This window comes from Gallus gallus, chromosome 2 (genome assembly GCF_016699485.2).
Source record: "Gallus gallus isolate bGalGal1 chromosome 2, bGalGal1.mat.broiler.GRCg7b, whole genome shotgun sequence".
Lineage (NCBI taxonomy): Eukaryota > Metazoa > Chordata > Aves > Galliformes > Phasianidae > Gallus > Gallus gallus.
The window spans coordinates 42,232,848-42,253,596 of NC_052533.1; the positions used below are offsets into that span (position 1 = coordinate 42,232,848).

The window sequence follows — 20,749 nt, forward strand, 5'->3', positions numbered from 1 at the left end:
GGTTGCATTCTCTAACACATAACAACTTAAGATTCTATACTTTTTGCGTATGTCATCAAATTTCTGCCATTTGCCTCTCATTGTCTTCTGGAATAAAAACTTACCTGTCATGCAGAAGCAAGAACTAATCTTCCCTTCCAGAAGAGGCTCCAGCCACTCTTTCTTTTGCTCTTCAGTCCCATACAGGTGCAGGACCTCCATGTTTCCAGTGTCTGTGAGAAACGAGTGGTTACATTTATTTCTTGAGATGCACAAATGGTAAGGCATTAGATGCCCAATGTTTTTAATGCTCTCAGTGCCATAGTTAAGGCACAGTGTTTGCTAACCAGGTGCTTGACAGTTGAAAACCTCAGGAGCAAAGAAGCGCTTCCCTGTTTCCTCAGCTATTAGCGCATAGTCAAGCTGGCTGAGACCGCTGACAGCTGGGAGAAAAAGATTCCACAGACCTTCTGCTTTGGCCATTTCCTGTTCAGAGAATCAGCAGGGAAAATCATTAGCAATACATCTTCAAAGAGCAATGAAATTCTGGCTTGCTGACCATTTTCTTCCTTCCTATGTCTAACACGCAGTCCAGTATATCTGATGGCTTTCCTCAGTAGCTATTTTCAGCGGGTACGGTTTTGAGTTAAAGTTCAGATGTCCACCTCACAGAACTCACGTCTGCTTTTCCCCTCTCTCATTTGTGTCTCACAACTCCTTCTGCACACTTTCTTCTTTTCCTTTCACTTCCTCACTGTTTCTTTCCACACAGATGGGCTAAGTTCTCCAGCAGCATACACCAACATCTCTTCAGGTCTGTGTCAGTGCCTGTTCCTTTTACTGCTAGAGTGCTCAAGAATATTTACCATCCCATACCTTCAGCCTCTCAAGCACTGGTGGTTTCTTCCATCTTTCCTCAGTATTTCCATGTTTAGCATAGTATTCTGCTATTTCCTAAGAGAAATAAAGTTTGTTCAAATTAACAACACCCAAAACATACACAAATTATGTTTACTTTTATGCTTTCCCTACGCCTCAATGCACCAGTATGAAATACTCAGCACAACTTTTTGTTATGTAGTTGGTTTCATTAGAAAATTTACTAATTGCAATCATTTCATTTTGCAAGACTTAAGATGCACCATGGAGGTGAACCCAATCACCGGTACGTTTTTTCATACATGGAAATGGTTTGAAGACATTTAAAGTGTGCTGACAACAGCAGAAGGTCAGTGTTTCCTGACAATAAACGCACTGTGACAAGCTACTTATTGAAATTCGCATCCCTGCATGAGAATGCAAGACTTCAGGGTTTTTGTTAAAGGTATTTCATACAATACCTTTAAAAATGACTTTGGTTTTGTTGGTTTTTAAGTACTTCTTAAACTTTAAAAAGCAAGAAAGTTGTAAAAGTCACTTTTCAATGCATATAACACTTTAAATCTGCAAAAAAATCACACTGATAATAACGATTTCTATTAATGTTCTGCAATACCACAAACATCACGGCATGAAAAACAAGGCTACTCTTGAAAGAAAAAATAAAATACAGGAGGACATGACTTCAACGTGGTTTTACATTTTTATAACCTCTGCTCAGAGAATGCTCATTTATAAATAGGTTTACAAAATGCTTTTACCTTCTCAGCTGGATATACATGCTGCTTCATGAACTGCTTTACCTTCAGCAGCACTTCTTGGCCTTTCCTACTTTGATAGAACAACTCTCCAGAAGTATTGTGTTGTACACTGCTGAAAGACAACCTAAAGAACATCCAGTGCAATAAATAAGATCAGATTTTCCCTCACAGTGATATAAGCTGCCTTATACAGACATCTGAATAAGTGAAGCTGTAAGTTTTGCTGCACCTTTGACCAGTTGTTTTAGACCAATGTTACCTTTTTGAGAGCTCTAAGCCTTTTTCTGCCAAAGGCTTCACCATCTTAGCAAATTCATGGCTATTCTCTGCAGAAGCATTTCCAATGAGATATCTAGCATATACACCCTACAACCAAAAAGAAAGGCATAAATGGTATAATTGCGTACTTAAAAACGTCTCTTTTAGATTGGTGATTTCTTCAACTATGAAGTTACACTTCAATATACATGTTCTTCATTGGAGAAAAAAAAAAAGAGCACTCAGATGGATTTTACTGGGTTATGTTGATGCTGCTTTTGGTATATTTCTGATATAATAGACAGGAATAGAGAGAGTTGGACAAGAACAAAAAAAACCAAACCAACCCAAGACAGACGAGCTGTTAAAAACCCTGAAGAAAATCATAAAACTTAGTAGAGCAAAATGAGTGTACCTGTATTGGATACTATATGCAAACCCACTCTGTCCCTCCAGCCAACAGACAGTAACGCACACATTAATATAGTTGTGAATAATTACTACACGCACATACGTTCTTACTCCAAATTACTAACAGGTAGCTTACAACACATTTAGTAACCTTATCTTAGGCTGCAACTACAAAATATATTCCTGTTCTACGGTGGCTGACTATCTCATGTTACGTACCTCATGCAGCAAGAATTCTGTCCCAGAGTTCACAGTCTTAAGCATCTAAAAAGATACTGCTTCTAAAGGGACAAACTGAAATACCTTTCCCATTACTGTACAACAATACTTCATCATTTGAAAAATATTACCAGCCTACATATAATAAAAATGTGACATTTCAGAAGAAGTGAGTATTACCTGGGATATCCCTGCCATTTTAAAATATGACAAAGCAAGAAAAAAATTCAAGTTGGGGATTGTAGTGCTAATACCCCGGCAGCGGCAGTAAATAGAAATCAGTTCTTCAAATGAGGGATTTTCTACAAAAAACAAACAGACAAACAACAACAACAAAACCAACAGAATATTTTAGAATGCTCAACCTTTACTAGGATTTATCTCATTCTTCAAATATTTGAGTCATTTTGTTAATACAGGAAAAACGTAATATATCATTCCTCATGTGCTCAGATATGGAGGGTGAAAAGGAAACAGGTGTTGCAACAATTCCACATAAACCCCCCACCAGTTCCACATCAGTCAGGAAATCCATTGCACCACAGTTTTATTTTGTTTTGGGTTTATATAAACATTATCAATTCATATGTAAATTTTAGCTTTCCCCCATTATCTCTAAGAAATGTTCAAAATAACCTTTTGTAGAATTAATGTACTGTGGCAAACCCAGATCCTACTAAAACAGAACTACCATAAAACTATCAGCACATCTCCTACAATGACGAAAACTACAGAAAAGCTCTTTTCCAATTGCAAAATGATGTACTCGTTAACTTCTTACTGTTGTTTATAATAGTAATCTATCAAATAGAAATCAACCATAGAATTCAGTTTGACAAAACGATTATAACTTCATACCTATGGTGCCTTTGAAATTGAAGACAGATCCTTGGCCTAAGACATTCAGAGATGTAGGCCAAAAGTAGAACTGAGTAGCATATGCTAAATCTGCTAAAGGATGACCAGTGGTTGAAAGTTCCCAGTCCAGCACTGCCAAAACACGAGCCTTAAATAAAAATAAAAACCTCACGTGAATTATAAGAATGAAGGACCTGCAGATGGACAATGGACTTATTATCCAGGAGCTTTAGTGCTTTGAAATTAAAAACATGCACTGTAGCTGTCTACAGCAAAAGTAGTTCCATTCAGCACTATGTAAGGATCTGCAAAACATTAACGTTTACGTAGTGGCAGAAAACTACACCTTTTTCCACTGAAAATCACCTTCAAACTCTACATTTTTGTGTAACATTCCTTCTGTCAGAAACTTCTAAACTGTTCTAGTCAAAGAATTACACAATAAAACGCTCTGAAGAACTGTGGTGTTGACTTTTTTTTTTGTTTCAATCCTGTTGCATGCATTAAGAAACACCATAATTTACTGTTACATTTTGCATCGATTAAAACTTACATAGAAAATTGAATTTCTTAAACAAGTTAGTCAGTCACCATCCAGATGGTGACACGAGACTCCATTGCAAGTGTCCTTGCTACAGTGAGTTCAGCTAGATCAGAGAAGACTCCCCAAGGAAACATTCTGATCAATTCTTACAACCTAGCTGGCCTGCTATCTCACATAACCCCTCCAGCCTATGCATAACCTACTCATAACCTACTGTTATTATGTACAAAACCAATTTCCTACACCACCATTCCTGCATATAAAGGTACAGTTTCAACAGATTCTTTAAGATGATCTCTACACAGTTTGGCCAACTCTTTCAAATACAGCAGGAACTGCTGAGAGAGTCCCCAGGACTGAATTCTGGAGCACAGAATCCAGTAATCACCACATTTAAGCCCGCAACCAGCATCTATCTGCTTATCTATACACAACTGTGCAAATCTCTGCGATCTGCGGCTTTTTCATGAAGAAGGTCAGAAATTCAGTCTCCTTGTGTCAAGGCAAACTCTTCTGAGCCTTCTGGGCCACCCAGGGAACAGATGACAAAGTGGACCAAGAATGCACACAGGCACAACTCTGATATCTAGCCACACTACAACTATCACTGCAGTGCAAACTCGAATTCCATCTTTATAATCCCAACTGTAAGTTAAATTCTATAGATTTTGTCAAAAAATTGCTTATCATTTCACATCCCAGCAGTTCTATGAGAAAAATGAGCAGAAGTATATTACTGCAACTATTTTACTGATAAGGAACATACAGATGCTTTGCTCCTGTTCATAACCAAACATCAAAAAGAGACCCTATACTGAAAGTACAGTGACAAAGAGCAAACCATCCTTGGGAACATCCTTGGGAATGCCCCCATAACATGTACAAACAAATAACAAAATCACAGAATGGCTTGGGTTGGAAGGGACCTCAAGGATCATGGAGCTCCAACCCCTCCGCCACAAACAGGGCCACCAACCTCCACATTTTATTAGACCTGGCTGCCCAGGGCACCATCCAACCTGGTCTTAAACACTTCCAGCGATGTGGCATCCACAACCTCTCTGGGCAGCCTGTTCCAGCACCGCAGCACTCTCTCTGTAAAGAACCTCCCCATGATATCCAACCTAAGTCTTCCCTCCCTCAACTTAAAACCATTTCCCCTTGTCCTGCCATTATCTACCCCTGTAAAGAGTCAATAATGGAGAACCACAATGTACAAAATGTACAAACATTTCAAATACCTCTGTTGGGTGAAAAATGATGTTATCTATTCTAAAGTCCCCATGAATTAGGGCTTCTTCATCATCATCAGGTGGTAAGTTGTTTGCTAACCACTTGGCTAGCTCATTCATGGCAGGAATATCTGTATGAGCAGCTGCATCATACTGTCTTTTCCAAGTTGATACCTGAAAAAATACAAACACTTTAACAGCACTACAGAGTTTACTTGGAACGTAGCAGTAACCTCATACTGTGCACTAATACTTTACTAACTGAAGATATTGAATTGCTAAAATACGATGGTTACTTCTACAAGTCATCTAAGATTAACAGATCAGCTTGTAAATCAAACCATTAAAGACCTGACGAAATGAGAGATTTTTTCCAAGAGCTGTACCTGTCTTCTGCAGTATCCTGGTCCTCTGCCATATCCTTGGAGACCCAATGACCGCAAGTCAAAGGAGTGCAACTGAGCCAAAGTTTCTATCATTGCAAGATACAAAGCAGAACGCTCCGCTGGGCCCACCTCAGGCAGTGAGGCATCTCGGAAGATGCGACCCTAGAAACATTGTAAATCAGATACTTGGTGGGATGTAGGCACAAAGAGATGTAAAGTTAGATGTTTCGGTAGCTAAAACAAACGCAGTGAACCAATATTCCCTATACCATAAAAAATTCCTTCCTCATTTGTTTTACTCTTTGCCCATGATACATGAAGGGCATAACTCTTTTTTTTCCTTAATACCCTTCATAATACATTAAATACACTTATCTCATAGCCCACGATCTTCCCACTTTCCTTTCTTTTTTGCATGCACTATTGTTTTATGCAATTAGAAATCCTTTGAATGCTCTTCCTCAGATCCCAAATTTCAGACTATAAATAAGTATCCCAGAACACTCAAGAGACAACTGGATATTTTCACAGCTGTATTTCTCAGGGCTTCAGCTCTCCATACAATCTGAATTCCACAAAACCGTGCACTGTGTATTGGCACACATCACAACTTGTCGAACAAGCACAGCCACGTAGAGGAGGGTATGATGAAAGAGGCCTAAACTCAAATCTTCCTCCCACAAGAACAAAAGAACGGTACAGCAGACTTAAACTCAGACTCAACCAAGTCCAACAGAAACAGTATCAACTCAGCCACAGCATGCTTAGAGTGATGGATGGCACAGCTATGCTATCTTCTTTCTCAAGGTAGTACTTGAGATGGAATCCTGCTTGCTTTTAAAGAAAAAGGTGACTATACATAGATTACTGCTTTCAGTAACAAATGGGTTGCTTGTTCCAAGAATCCAGAACAACTTTGGAGCCTGACTGTTATGGCTGAGTTATGGGTACCCTTTTCACAGTAGCAATATATAGACATTTCACAACATTCTTCTGACAGTACAAAGGAGAAGAGGTTAAATAACGAGCTGTATATTTTGGCAGAACTGGAAATAAGCTCTGGAGAACCTGAAATCAGTAAAAATCTCTGACAGTTAATATTTCCTAAAAATATGACTGGATTATTGATATGCCTTGGTATGCCTTGGTACATAGCTGCATGTACCAAACTTCAATGCTTAGTAAAAACTGAATAAGACTCTAATAAGTTCTAGACAGCTTAAAATCTGCTTGTAGTGGGGAGAAGAAAGAAATCTGTCAGATAGGCTGACCAACCTGCACATGCTGCATCACGTAAAATTCTGTTCCAATGACAGAAACATCACTGCAGTACAACAGGGGTTCAGGGACTGGAAATCCAGCTGAAAATAAGGCTTTCTGCACATGATATTCTCTATCAACCTGAAGAAGACACAGAAAATACGGTTCAGTGAAAAGCTTCCAAACATAAATCATTATCTTACTGAGTACAGCTAATGACAATCTATCCTCTTTCATGTTTAATCAAGCGTACAGTATAGAAAACTGGAAATGATTCAAGTAATTCACTGCACTTCTAGACACCTTTAACTGAAATAGGCTGCATCATCATGTACAAGAAGAACTTAGTCCACTTGCAATACAAAGTGTTCAGAGCTTGCTGAGGAATGTTACCTACCTTGTGGGCATTTGGTAAAAGGGGGCCGTGGGGCTTCTTCCTGAGCACATAGGCCTGCCCACCCTTCTGAAGATAAAAGGTTGGATTTGACTGTCCTGAGCTACAAAGAGAAAGATTGTATTACTTACTATGTAGATGCAAATTTGCAGACTTTTAATGGAAATGATGCAAAGTTCATTGTGACAAGGCCTGAACAAAATGGCAAGACACAGAAAAGGGGTTTTCCTTCAAGTTTCATTTCAAATATAGTCTTACAAAGATGCAAGTGATAGCCTACAAAATCGGGAGTCAGAGGCTGTATTGCTACACCTAACATGAAAATGTCTTTTCATTCTTCATTTTTCATCATATCTTTTCACTGCAGAGTAGTCAAAGATAATTTGTTCTCCTGTGAAATGGGGATAGCATTCGCCTCTTCACCCTAAAGAGACATCATTAAAGCAATCGAGTTTTCAAGCAAAATTCACACTAGCTCATAACCATATTTTTCTTCAGTGAGCTGTATTTTAAACAGTGTAAGCTGAGAGAAAGCTCTTTAAACCACTGATGAATCCTAGTACCAAACCCTCTTGTACTCAGGCCTGGCCATCTATTTGCATACATAAGCTACTCTCAGAGGACTGCCTAGAGCAACTGTTACGTTTTAAAGGAAAAATGTTACAGTGACAAAGAATCCTAAAAATGACATGCTTCTCCACATGTCTATATGAGAAGAACTTACTTAAACCCATCATGACACACTGCCTGTCATATCCCAATCAAGTTCATTGATCGCCACCTTCCTCAAGGACTTGAGTTCACCTACATGTTATTCTCTCCTCATCCTTTATCATTTTTAAGACCTGTTCTTAGTCCAATCAAAGACTGTACAAATACCGGAAAATCAAAATCAAGCAGACATTTGCCTTCATGCTCCTCATGACACTTCCCTCCCTTCGGAGAGGGACTTTTTATAAGGGTGTGTAGCAAGAGGACAAGGGGAAATGGCTATAAACTGGAGGAGGGTGGATTTAGACTAGATATTTGGACGAAATTCTTTACTGTGAGGGTGGTGAGACACTGGAACAGGTTGCCCAGTGAGGCTGTGGATGCCCCCTCCCTGGAAGCATTCAAGGCCAGGCTGGATGGGGCTTTAAGCAACCTGGTCTAGTGGGACAGGTGTCCCTGCCTGGAGCAGGGTGGTTGGAACTAGATGATCATAAAGGTCACTTTCAGCCCAAATCATTCTATGATTCTATGATTCCTGTTCTCCCTCGGCCAGATAGGGGGTAGGCTGTAGTACAGCTTAAGAGGCATACCTCACAGACATACTCTGCCTGGCACAAAAGAGATTAGGATTGGCTGAAGCCTCTCGGTACAACAAGACAAACAGAAGAGTAACAACATAAATACTAGAGGTCTTTTAGATTTTTTGTCAGCTGCGGTCATGAGGACCTTTTTGGATGGAAGCATCTATGAAGATCGGGGGTACAGCAGAGGATTTGATAGACGTTTTACATCTGCATCAGAAGACAATGAAAAATTGCCTACTGTTTCTTAGTGATAGCAGACATCACTAAGAGTACGAGCTCTGACTGAGTTCTGGAGCCCACAGAGTGGCCCTCACTGCTGTAACACACTGCTTTCAGCACAGTGTCAAGCTTTTGCCTACCTGGCTATAAGCCCAGGGCTTTACAATCGATTTATCATGCCGCTAATACGCTCCTGAACGTTTTTATTTGTTGAGCACTTAAAAAGCAACCAGATTCACCAGCAGGTGAGGGACACCAGAACAACACATACTTCGCACCGCAGAGGGGTCAGACGCGTTCCCTGAACTCGGAGGAAAGTCCACAACACCGCTGGGCTGTGGCGGCTGTTGCATCTGGGCGAAAGGTCCCCGCAACAAACCTGGCCTTCCCGAAGTGAACTGCTCGGGCGGGCAGGGAGGCCGCCCGCCGGGAAGCACTGCCGCCACACACCGCTGGCTCCGGGCCGCCCTCCCCACCCCTCAGCCGGGCACCGCGGGTCGGCGCACCGCACGACCACCGAAGGCCTGCGATCGGCCCCCCTCACCTGTACTGCCTGACGGACAGAGCCCCCGCGGGCTGCTGGGGGAAGCCGGGCAGGCAGCGGCACAGGTACCGCTCTAGGCTGCCCTGGTCGAAGCGGTGCTGCCGCCGCACCTCGCTGGTGCCCGGCTCCACAGCCATCCCCGCGCTGCGCCGACGGCGTACAGAGCGCACCCGCCTACGGTAGCGCTACGTCCTCTACGGAGCCGCCCACCGCAGCGATATACTCCCTACGCAGCGGCCGCGCACCCACCCAAGGCGGTGCTACGCTTCTTGCGGATCCGCCCACCGCAAGCGATACGCTCTCTGCGCAACCGCCCCGCGCCCGCCCACTGTGCCCTTATGGAGCCGCCCTTTCCGGTGTTGCTGCGGCAACAGGAGGTTGCTTGGTCCAACGCTGAAAGCGGTCTTCTGTTCATCGGCTCTCGGTGCCGGCCGGCTCCTCTCGGAGGAAAGCGGATCGCAGAGCACGATTACGGTGCCGCGTGGGACTGGTGAGGCTGCTTCGTGCTGTCAGCCCCGCCGGAGCTCATTCGCTGCCGCGAGGCGGGCGCTCAGCCCGCGATGGGAACGCTCGCTGAGGCGGCGGGAGCGGCGGACGGTTCCGTGGCGTTCCCGGAAGCCGCGGCCGAGAGCAGACGTGTCGCTGCCATGGCGGAGGGAGGGCGGGTGGAGCTGCTGGAGCGCCGCGTGCGGGAGCTGGAGCGGGAGCTGGAGCTGGCCCGGGGCGGGCGGGCGTCGGCGCGGGCCCGCATCGAGACCATGAGCCCGGAGGTGACGGACTCCAACCCCTACAGGTGCGGAGTGGGGAGAATGCAGAGGGAGGGAAGAAATGAGGTTGGTCAGAAAACGGTGTAAGTCGTCACCGACCTGCTGGCGTATCGTAGAATCGCGGAATGGTTCGCGTTAGAAGGGACCTTAAAGCGCACCCAGCCCCAACCCCCTGCCGTGGGCAGGGCTGCCACCCACCAGCTCAGGCTGCCCAGGGCCCCATCCAACCTGGCCTTGAGTGCCTCCAGAGATGGGGCACCACAGCTTCTCTGGGCAGCTGTGCCAGGGCCTCACTGCCCTCTGAGGTCTGGCCACAGTACTCCAGATGGGGGACTCCTCATGAGGGCAGAGCAGAGGGGGGACAATCACCTTCCTCTCCCTGCTGGCCTCCCCTCTGTTGATGCTGTCCCGAGTACTGTTGGCCTTCTGGGCTGCAAGAACACGCTACTGGCTCATGTCCAACTTTTTGTTCTCCTAAGTCCTCCACAGGGCAGCTCTCACTTACAACCTTCACCCAGTCTGTACAGGCATCTGCGATCGCACCTTGGGTTTGACCTTGTTGAACGCTGGTTCACTGAAGAAAAAAGCGTAGGCTTGCTTTCTCTAAATCTGGGATCCATTTCCTGAAGTAGCCATAGGTCCTTCTGAACTCACTGGTGTTACTTATACCAACAGAATAAGCATGTGAATTCTGCAGGATCAGCACTTTCTTGCTTTTACCCATAGGATAACTTTAGGTGTGCCCATTAGACTATATCCAGTGGCAGTCACAGCTGTACTGAAAACAGCAGCGCTGAGTTTAGTGCTGGGCTGCCTACTTTTAAAGCAAAGGTAGTTTGCAATTTTGGATATCTGAAAAGCAGAGTTTCCACTAGAAATAGAGAGCATTTTGTTTATAATGATGCTGTTTTTCTTTGTAGTCGCTTGATGGCATTAAAAAGGATGGGAATTGTCAAAGACTACGAGGTGAGTATGTGTCTGCATTAAGACAGCTTTGTATTTCCACCTCTCCCCACTCTCCCTGGCCCCACACAGATCGGTGTTGATGCACTGATCTGTGTCTTATTTCTTTCCACAGAAAATCCGTACTTTCACAGTTGCAATAGTAGGCGTGGGTGGAGTGGGAAGTGTGACTGCTGAGATGTTGACAAGGTGTGGCATCGGTAAGGTAATATGAGTTTTCTTGTACTTCTTCATAGACTGGTCCTCTTTATGAATAGTTAGATTTGGTATTCCTCCATTGATTTTGCCCAAGTAAAAGTACTGTGAAGAAAGCACTGATGAGTGGCGTTTAAGTAAAATAAACGAAGAGTATTAAGTCTGCATTTTTCTTAACACTAATAAAATTTATTTAGTTCAGGCTTAGCCCTGTATCATGTGAACTGTTCGATTCTTGTGTTCTCTGCACTCTTACACAAGTCCATCTGTCTAATCATTGTACCAGATAATTGCAAGAGGAAAACAAAGAAAGGAGAAGGGGGTAGCTCACATGGAACATTAAGTCTTATGTCTTGAGATTAGGTCTCATGACTTAAGATCTTAACATTATGTCTTATGTCAGCAGATGTCAAATGTATTTTTACCACAAAAATTAGTTTGTCATGTGATACAGCTAAACATTTAGCAGCAGTTAGAAATAACTGATGTGTGTAGAGATAGCAAGAAGCTATAGAGTTAATGTAACAGCTTGTTCCTTAAAAGGAGGAATTTGGGGAATGGCATAGGTGTTGATAATTCCAGGCAAAATCTCACCATTTATTCTTGGAACTTTAGAATTTTCTTAATACAGAGATGATGCAATTTTTTCATTACAAAGTATATTCCCCCTTCCTCTGCAGGAACAATTCCTGTAGACCAGCATCCTGTACCTAGGAAGGATGTTCCTTATGTTCAATAATTTATTGATTCAAAATTCGTATCAGTCAACATATATGAGTATTCTGTAGGCACTTTAAGTTAATTGTTCATAAAGAACTACATGCCAAGACACAAGTGAAAGAAATGACATATTCTAGTTAATGCCAAAATGGCAAGTAGGAAAGTGAGAACAGAGTTGATAGGGTCCATGTAAATAATCTCTCAAATATATTTAGTTTAGACCAGGCAAACAGATTGCTTATTTATGTATTTATTTAAACAGCAGCTGTTTAAAATGGCCTGTTCTAGAGCTCTGTGTATGGAGTATTTGGAGGATCACATATGTGAATACAATCTCTATTGTAGCTTCTTCTGTTTGATTATGACAAAGTGGAACTGGCAAACATGAACAGACTCTTCTTCCAACCTCATCAAGCTGGATTAAGTAAAGTGCAAGCAGCAGAGCATACCTTGAGGTACGACTTACAGAAGTGGATATCTAACGGTATCTATCCAGGATGCTACTACAGCAAACCACTGTTTCACACTTAATCACTTACAAAGTAGCATGGTCTAGTGTGGGAACTTGAGAATAAAAGAGTTGGGGGAATGGCTAATATTTTAAGGACGTTTTTATCCTGCCCAGAACCTTAAAGTGAATCAACTTTCTACATATAGCTAATTTTGCTTAGAAGTTTAATATAAATTATTACATTTGAATATCTAGGTTGTTTGTTTTCTTTTGTTCAGGAGGGTGGGAGGAGGGTCTCTTTATCTAATTTGTATTTTTTTGTAACTATGGCTGTATTCTAGCCTTCAGAATGGAAGCTGAAGACTGTAGCAGTACTTGTGAAGTTAGGGGGTGAAGTGCAAGTTACCATCTTTATTAACATTGCCTTATTTTATTTCTTCATTAAGAAATATTAATCCTGATGTGCAGTTTGAAGTACACAACTACAACATCACGACGCTGGACAATTTTGAACATTTCATGGATAGAATAAGGTAAGAAATATATTGTAATAGATACTGTTTTTCCTGATATACCTTATTATGAGTGTATACCACGTAAAAATTAATATATTAATATAAAATGTCCTTATATTTAAGTACCAGCTTCAGTGTGTTGCTATTCCTACTGCAGAGTTAAGCTGCTAGTTGTACCTTGTTCGGTATTTGCACAAGTTTTGTTAGAAGTATACTTCCCCTGTGCCTCTGTACTGTAAAGGAATACATTGATTACTATGCTGGTATTACATTCTGCCAGCAGTTTCATGCAGACTTGTGATACTTGTTTCAGTAATGGTGCGCTAGAGGAAGGGAAGCCTGTTGATCTTGTTCTAAGCTGTGTGGACAACTTTGAAGCTCGCATGGCAATTAACACGGTAAGACCATAGGCGTGGGTTCATGGAGGTCAATTTTCTTTTATAAGTACTGATAGGAATTGTGGGGACTACAGAAAAGATAGGGACTTCAAGAGTCTTCCAAGTAAGTTCCTCCTTAATTTAAGGAAACAGAATCTGATATTTTACCCAGCTCTTCTAAGATGTATTTTGTGTAAATATAAGCAAAGTCTTTTAAGTTACTAGCAGCTTATGGTTAGTAGAAGAGCTGTGTTGTAAGTGCTTTCTGTATTTCCAAATTATCTTGTTTATAGAAAGGTACTGTCAAATCTTTGTAGGTTAAATTTTACAAACTTCCTAATATGGTGTATCAAATTGTATACAGCTTTTTGTAGACTAAAAATGTCTTAAAGCTGTAAACCTAATCATCCTGTTTTGCTTTATAGTTAGCCGTCAATGCAGGGTGAATGCCAAATGCATGGTTTCTGTTATCCTACAGCTAGCTTAATCTGCAGATTGTATGCACTGAGTGTACACAGATACTCTGGATCTGTACCTCTAAAAGCATAGGAATAAAAAACACTTCAGAAGTAGTTTTTGCGATTAGATCCTGTAGTGTGGATCTGTAGTAACTGGATCACTAATGCCTGTATCTGTTCAAAGCACTCAGGTCCTCAGGAACTCACAAAGGCACATCAAGAAGGAATTTAGTTTATCCTTTGATTTGTCATTTGACTCTGATAAAGGATTTCTATTTTACCTTTTCATCTTCTGTCTGATTGTATCCTTTCTGTGTTAAAGCACGAAGGTCAAAATGTTTATACCTTCTCAATTTACAACTTTTTTTTTTCATTAAACTTCTGCAGTGCTGATGTGTGTTGTTTCTGTGTTTCTAAGGCCTGCAATGAGCTTGGACAAATCTGGATGGAGTCCGGAGTGAGTGAAAATGCAGTGTCGGGACACATCCAGCTGATCATTCCTGGTGAATCTGCTTGTTTTGCGGTATGTGGTGCTCAGAGGAATTGCTGGTTTCTGTCTTTTGAAATGGGACTGGGAGTATGAAGATCAGCTGTCCAATGAATGTAATCCTTGCACGGATAATGGAGTAGCTTAAAATGGTGTGTGAGACGTGGTTGTTGGTTTGGTTTTGTTGGTTTTTGTTTTCTTTTTTTTTCTTTAATGCATTTTGTTTAAACTGAATTTCTTTATTTCCCTTCAGTGTGCTCCTCCACTTGTGGTTGCTGCAAATATTGATGAGAAGACATTAAAACGAGAAGGAGTTTGTGCAGCTAGTCTTCCAACAACCATGGGGGTTGTGGCTGGAATTCTCGTACAGAATGTTCTGAAGTAAGTGTTTGAGTTGCTGCTAGGCAACTTACAGCAGCACCATAAGACAACAGTTCCTTCAGGCTTCTTGGATAATGATGAATTTGGTTCTTTTTCTATATTAATGACTTATTTACTGAAGGTATTGGCACCATCAGACAGGGCTGGTATAAACGCTGCTTGAATTGCTGGTGTCTTTATTTTGTAGCTGCTCTCTTTAATATAACATCTCAGGGCGAGGAAAAGTCTTCATTTTTTCCCCAACGATTTCTGTTACTCTATGCACATGTTTTTGGAACTTGACATTATTGGAATTTAAGTCTTTAATCACATTTATACTTTGAGAATAAGACTTTATTTAGACAACTTTTAGCCATAGCTTGCTTTTATCAGTTGTCCAGAAAATTTTACTTACGAAGAATAAAACATGTTTGCAATTGTACTTGCCAACAGGGAAGCTCCATTTTTCAGCTGCACAGTGAGAGGTATTGTACAGAACTGTATACCAACAGGTGTTCTTCTTTAATGAAGAGTGCAAATATTGCTTCTTAATTTAAATCACTGTTCTCATTGCAAGTGTGGCCCTATGTAAAGATGATTAAACTGCTTCTGATTCCTGTTGAAAATTCTCCCTTTGAAATACATGGCACCTGTGTCTTTTAAGCAATGGATTAGGGCACAGGGAAGAACTGCCTACCTATTATTCTAAACACATCTTTTTCTGGGACACTAGCTCATGCACAACGAGTACCAGCCTTTATGTTGATGTACCTCTGTTGTTATCAGGTGACTACAGGTATTTTAAGACAACTACAGCTTTCCTGGTCACTGGTACGAAAGAGTATTCTAAAAGTTCTTTGTCAGGTTTGTACTTGTGTTTAAAGATCTGCTTTCTCTGTTCGTGTTTCCAGGTATCTTTTAAATTTTGGTACTGTGAGTTACTATCTTGGCTACAACGCGATGCAGGATTTCTTTCCAACTATGGCTATGAAGCCAAATCCACAATGTAGTGATCAAAATTGCAGGAAACAGCAAGAAAATTATAAGGTAAAATTGGGGTTGTTTGGCCTGGAGAAGAGAAGGCTCTGGGGAGAACTTACAGATGCTTTCCTGGATCTGTGGGGGGCCTGAAAAAAAAGCTGAGGAGGGACTTTCAGGGAGTATGGTGATAGGACAAGGAATAATGGCTTTAAACTTAAAGGGGTAGGTTTAGATGATATATAAGGAAGAAGTTCTTTACTTGGAGAATGGTGAGGCACTGGCACAGGCTGCCCACAGAAACTAAGGATGCTGGAGCGGGCTTTGGACAACCTGGTCTGAAGGCAGGTGTCCCTGCCCACAGCAGGAGGTTGGAATCAGATGGTCTTCAAGGTTCCTTCTTTTGAGCTACATGATTCTATGAACATGCTCAGCCTTTCTGGCAGTGATGTTATTGAGTGTTAATGAACTTTTTGAAATTTGCAGTTATTCTGTCTTCTTATGCCTAAACAAGGTTCAAAATAGTGACTGTGTATCTTAAAATAAGCATAAATGCTACATTCGGTCTTCCTTGCTGTTGAAAGCTGAACTGCTACATATACTATGATGTCTTCATTTTTTTCCTTCAGATAAAAGAAGCTGCACAACCAAAACAAGAAGAAATTCATCAGGAAGAAGAAATAGTGCATGAAGACAATGACTGGGGTAAGTAATCAGCCAATGATTAAGTGAAGCGTGATCCTGGGAGCTGCATTTCAATTCTTTGTTTTGGGTGAGGGAGCATGGACTTCTCATGCACCCTATTGGTTGTAACTTACATTGTGTAATTGCTGCTGGTTTTTTCACAGGTTTTGACAGTAATACCAAAACAATTTGATGTAGTTTTAATATAATGAGCACGTTGTAGGTTTGAAAGCTTAGCAATGTTTAAATAAAGTACTCGGTTATTCTCATCTGAAAGTTATATGTCTGGAAGCATTTCATATATCGTAAAGGGAAAAATGTAGTATTGTTAATGAAGCAGTTGAAATTGAAGGTCTTTCTGCTTTAATTTTCTGAAATAGAAACAAAATTTAGCTGCGATTTTGTTCTTGCTATAATGTAGCAATTAAAGAACTCTTCTAACTTTTCATGGAGTTCTCTATTCCTTTTAATGCAAAGGCATCGAATTAGTATCAGAAACTACAGAAGATGAACTGAAGGCTGCTTCTGGTCCGGTACCTGATCTTCCTGTCGGAATTACTGTAGCATATACTATCCCAAACAAGGTAATATGGTCATTATTTACAATGACACTGGTTTTTAAAATAAATGTTATAGATTATATGTGTAAGGTTAGCTACTTTGGTTACCCTTCAAACTTTAAAATAAAGTATCATCTTAAACAAGTCCAGTAAAACTGAAGCTCAGTACATTCAGCTGGTGTCTTCTATGGTTCCGTGTTTCCATGAAATATATTCCATTAAATGTGGACGTTAGTGTGAATGTAGCTTTGAAATGATAGGAGTAAATGTATTTCTTGGGGTGAGAAGGCAAAGAAATGCAAATTTCTCAACTGCTCTTTTTGTGAGTGATATTTTTGCCATCTTTGTAGAAGTCAGCATTGTCAAAGTGCAGTTGGTATACTTGGGGAACACGGAATGTGTATGTTTTGCAAGCAGAACTTTCAAACTTCAGTCAGAACAGAGTTTGCAATTTCTCAACCAGTGTGCTGAGTTGACCCTCATCTTGTGATGGAGTGCTTGGTTCTGGGAAAGCGTGACGTAACTGCAATACAGCTTGTTTGTGGAGATCTTTTAGTGTGCTGCTTCTGTTGCTGACCTTTTCTTCCTTTGCTACTAGGAAGAGAATCTGACAGCTGAAGAAACAGTGGCTGAGTCTGAAGAAAGCCTGGAAGATCTCATGGCCAAAATGCGCAACTTGTAGCAAAACAAATACTAAGGACAAGTACAGGAGTTTGGATTGACATCACATTTTGAGTAGACTTTTCTTCCCTCCACTGAAGCTCATCTTTACATATCTAATGAAATTGAACTGTTACATAGGTGGGAAGTAGACAGACTTACCCTTGTTTATATTTTGTTGTCTTTTCATGGTTTTAACATGCACTACTGTAAGTTTTAATTTTTCAGCATTGCTGGGGTCCAGATAATCAATGGAAAATTAAAAGAGATGGATGAACTAAAAAAAAAAAGTATGCATAGCACGTGATATGCAGTATCAGGTTATGAAAATATAGCATGGGACAAATGAAAGATGAAATCTGCTGGCTGGAGTGTACAGGATAGGTCAAGGGCAGCTGACAGTGCCTCACTCATTGCTGTTTCTGATATTCCTTGCACTTGAACTAGGTTATTTACTGGAGTCTGTTTAAAGTCTTGGCATGGATTATGTTGTATGTATTTTCAGTGAGTAAATGTAACATTTCAGCCTTCTTATCAGCCTTAAATATTCCCGGTATGGATATATGTAGATATTTAACTTCTATGGTTGGTTTTTTTTTTTCATTTCTTTACTACTGCTTGTTCATAATTAGTTGCCTGTATGTGATAATGCTTTGATTATGAAGACCCATATTAGGCTTTTATTAGCAGGTAATTAGGCTAGCAGGCTGCATATTGGCATGTCATCACTTCAGCAGGTGGGTGCTTTCCATGGCAAAATCCATAAGAATCAGCAGTAACACTGGGATGCACAGGAGAGTTTTCTCCCTCTGAAAATCAAACTCTTTTAACTGATTTCTAAACTGTCCCCATCATATGGGCTATTTAATGTACTTAATGTATGTTTGTATAGGAAGGCTTCTAAAAATCAGATGCTCTAAAGGTTTAGTGTTGCAAATATCTAAGTTGAGTGGCTGAACTATTGTATTTGTCCTGTAAATAATGTTAAGGCAGAGGTATTTACTTCTAAATTATCATGTGTTATGCTGACCTGTAAACATACGCATTATGTAGTGCCAGTACCCTACAAACCTGGAAGTACCAATTTCAGGTATTTCAATTATGGATGTCTGATCCAGAACTTTATTACTACTTAGATTTGGCTTAAAAGAATGTAAATTTTAGTATCTCCAGTAATGCAAATACTTCTAACTTAGGCTATCCAAAAATATTTCTGCAGCACCGTGTAGCTAAGATAGAATCTGCCAGTATGCATTAGCAGCTGTATCTGAGCAGCAGGTAAAAAGAGAGTAATATTTTGGAGGTGCTTCTGTCTCTTAGGGTAGCTTGCATGCAAAGTTGTTTCTGATTTCAGAGGAATGACTGTGAGCTTCAAAATGTGTTTTCTCCACAGCTAACACAAGACTATATTGTTTATATAAAAAGCACATTGGAAGTTAGTGAGGGTTTTTTCTGGGGGAGGGGTGTGGTATTCTATAAAATTGAAGATGATTTTAGATTGAGTTCAGCTTTGGAGAAAACAGTTAAGAAATAAATTGTAAAGAAGAAAGGGAAATATGGAGATCATAAAGGTACAAACCTGAATCAGTGCCATTAAGTCTATGTTAGCGTGATCTACGTGTTAATTTGTGTTGTGTTCCTATGTGAGATGCTTTACCTTTCTGTTGGGAACAGTACAAGTGAGGCACGCACGACTCAGGAGATTGAGGAAAACGGTTCTCTCACTGCTACAAGTTTAGTTAAACTGGACTCTTAACTGTTTGGCTGACAGGACTGCTGTCACATGATTGACAGCTTTATGGGAGGTAACTCTTTACCACTGTACTGCATATGTACTTCTATGAGCAAATTCCTACCTTTTTGTTTGTGCGCTTTCAAAGTGCAAATGCTTCTGTGTTACTTTCAGATGTCCGACGGCACATATGGGAAGAATTTGAAGTAGAAAATATCTGAAGAAGGTTGGTTGTTTCACTAGTTAAAATTATTTAAAAATAAGCAGCATCAGGACAAAAACAAAAAGCAGCTTTAAGAATCTTTTTTCCAGTTAGAAAGATATTTACAAGTATAATATATTCCAACCATAAAACCTAATGGAAAATCTATTACTTCTTTTGCTATGAAATAACAGACATATTGCAGTGTTTTAGTCTGGCTTTGTTTGTTGACATTCTTATAAACAAAGATCTCTGTTTTTACTGTGTATCATGAATGTTACTGAAATGTTGATATTCTGTCCGTACAATTAAATCTCCATTGAAACTGAAGACTTTCTTTTCTGAAGTGAAACTCTATAAAAGAAGTATTAAATAAATTTCAAAATTTGGCTTACACTGGATTTACAACTTGCTTGGGTTTGTTTATTTTTTTAATGCATAACTGGTCTCAAGAACGTTTTGACCATAGCTGCAAAGCTTGTGGCCAACACAATGCCTACAAGACTCACCACTGTTAATCACGGTCCCATTACGCTTTCTGTTAACATTTTTCTTTGGGTTGATAGAAAAAGCTTACTGTTTCTTCACTATCTCTGCTAACTGGACCATAGATGATCAAGATCTGCTACTTCTAGGGCCTGATTTTTTTTCTTCCAGAAGTAGCTATGTGAGTGATAAAGAAAGAGGGAGGGAAGTCACTCGAAGGAAGAACAGTAATAATTCAGAACTAGAAGTCATTAAGTGAGGAAAGTTGGATAAGGGAGGTCTACAAAGCAGTTTCCTATTTAAACTAGAAGTGCTAAGGAAACAAAGCAAGATATTTCACTCTGCATGTTAAAATCAGAACAGAGTTAATAAGCTAGCTCAGACCTCTGTTAATTCATACTATGGGCTTTACAGAAGGGTATTATCACACCTTAGAAAAGTAAAGTAGGTAGCAGAAACAAATAGAAGTTGAGAAGGGGGGAAAGGAGATTTCTTTTTCCTTCTTATTCCATAGCAATCCTGCAAACATCCGTCTCTAAGGTGGCTGGAATACAGTGGAAAAACTTCCTCTGATCAAAAAGCCTTTTTCTGAAGAGAAAAGTGACCAGAGTGCTGTTACAAAGGATCAACACTTACTGCTACCTTGTCTGAACTTCAAGAACTACTTTTTTATACTTCTTCCTCTAAGCCTTAACATACTGGGTTGCATGTTTGTTCTGCCAGTTTCATGCATGCCTCCTTTTGCTCAATGATATCAAGCAATGGAAACCTTTCTAAAAGAGTAATCCTTCTTAACTCAATTCCAAAATGGGAAAAGTTTACTCTGCAAGTGCAAAAATTAGCATGCACTGAATAAAAACAGACTTGAAACCGCTTCTTCTGAGTGACTAAGAAATTAAAAGAAAATACAGCAGG

At 40.5% G+C, this 20,749-nt stretch overlaps 2 protein-coding genes across 3 annotated transcripts in view; one reads left to right on the forward strand and one right to left on the reverse strand.

Annotated features, from left to right (window-relative positions):
* ACAD11 (acyl-CoA dehydrogenase family member 11) overlaps positions 1-9,437 on the reverse strand; it is a 28,113-nt gene extending 18,676 nt beyond the window's left edge. The window contains exons 1-12 of the mRNA NM_001396899.1: positions 9,240-9,437; positions 7,185-7,284; positions 6,803-6,928; positions 5,528-5,689; positions 5,151-5,315; positions 3,366-3,513; positions 2,688-2,809; positions 1,879-1,985; positions 1,620-1,743; positions 856-933; positions 327-465; positions 105-212 (exon numbers count right to left, since the gene is read on the reverse strand). Coding sequence (NP_001383828.1) covers positions 105-212; positions 327-465; positions 856-933; positions 1,620-1,743; positions 1,879-1,985; positions 2,688-2,809; positions 3,366-3,513; positions 5,151-5,315; positions 5,528-5,689; positions 6,803-6,928; positions 7,185-7,284; positions 9,240-9,376 — 1,516 coding nt within the window. The 5' untranslated portion in view covers positions 9,377-9,437. The remainder of the gene's footprint in view (positions 1-104; positions 213-326; positions 466-855; positions 934-1,619; positions 1,744-1,878; positions 1,986-2,687; positions 2,810-3,365; positions 3,514-5,150; positions 5,316-5,527; positions 5,690-6,802; positions 6,929-7,184; positions 7,285-9,239) is intronic.
* A 434-nt stretch (positions 9,438-9,871) lies between these two features.
* Positions 9,872-19,749, forward strand: UBA5 (ubiquitin like modifier activating enzyme 5). 2 transcript variants are annotated; one of them, NM_001001765.2, is made up of 12 exons: positions 9,872-10,032; positions 10,927-10,972; positions 11,085-11,174; positions 12,230-12,339; positions 12,782-12,868; positions 13,164-13,248; positions 14,104-14,208; positions 14,426-14,553; positions 15,444-15,579; positions 16,140-16,215; positions 16,672-16,778; positions 17,353-19,749. In NM_001001765.2, the coding sequence occupies exons 1-12, from the start codon at positions 9,887-9,889 to the stop codon at positions 17,434-17,436; spliced, it is 1,200 nt and encodes a 399-aa protein (NP_001001765.2). In that variant the 5' UTR covers positions 9,872-9,886; the 3' UTR covers positions 17,437-19,749. The 2 variants fall into 2 exon arrangements, with proteins under 2 accessions (NP_001001765.2, XP_025002851.1); XM_025147083.3 differs by lacking the exons at positions 9,872-10,032; positions 10,927-10,972 and having other exon boundaries at positions 11,114-11,169.
* Positions 19,750-20,749: the final 1,000 nt, after the last annotated feature.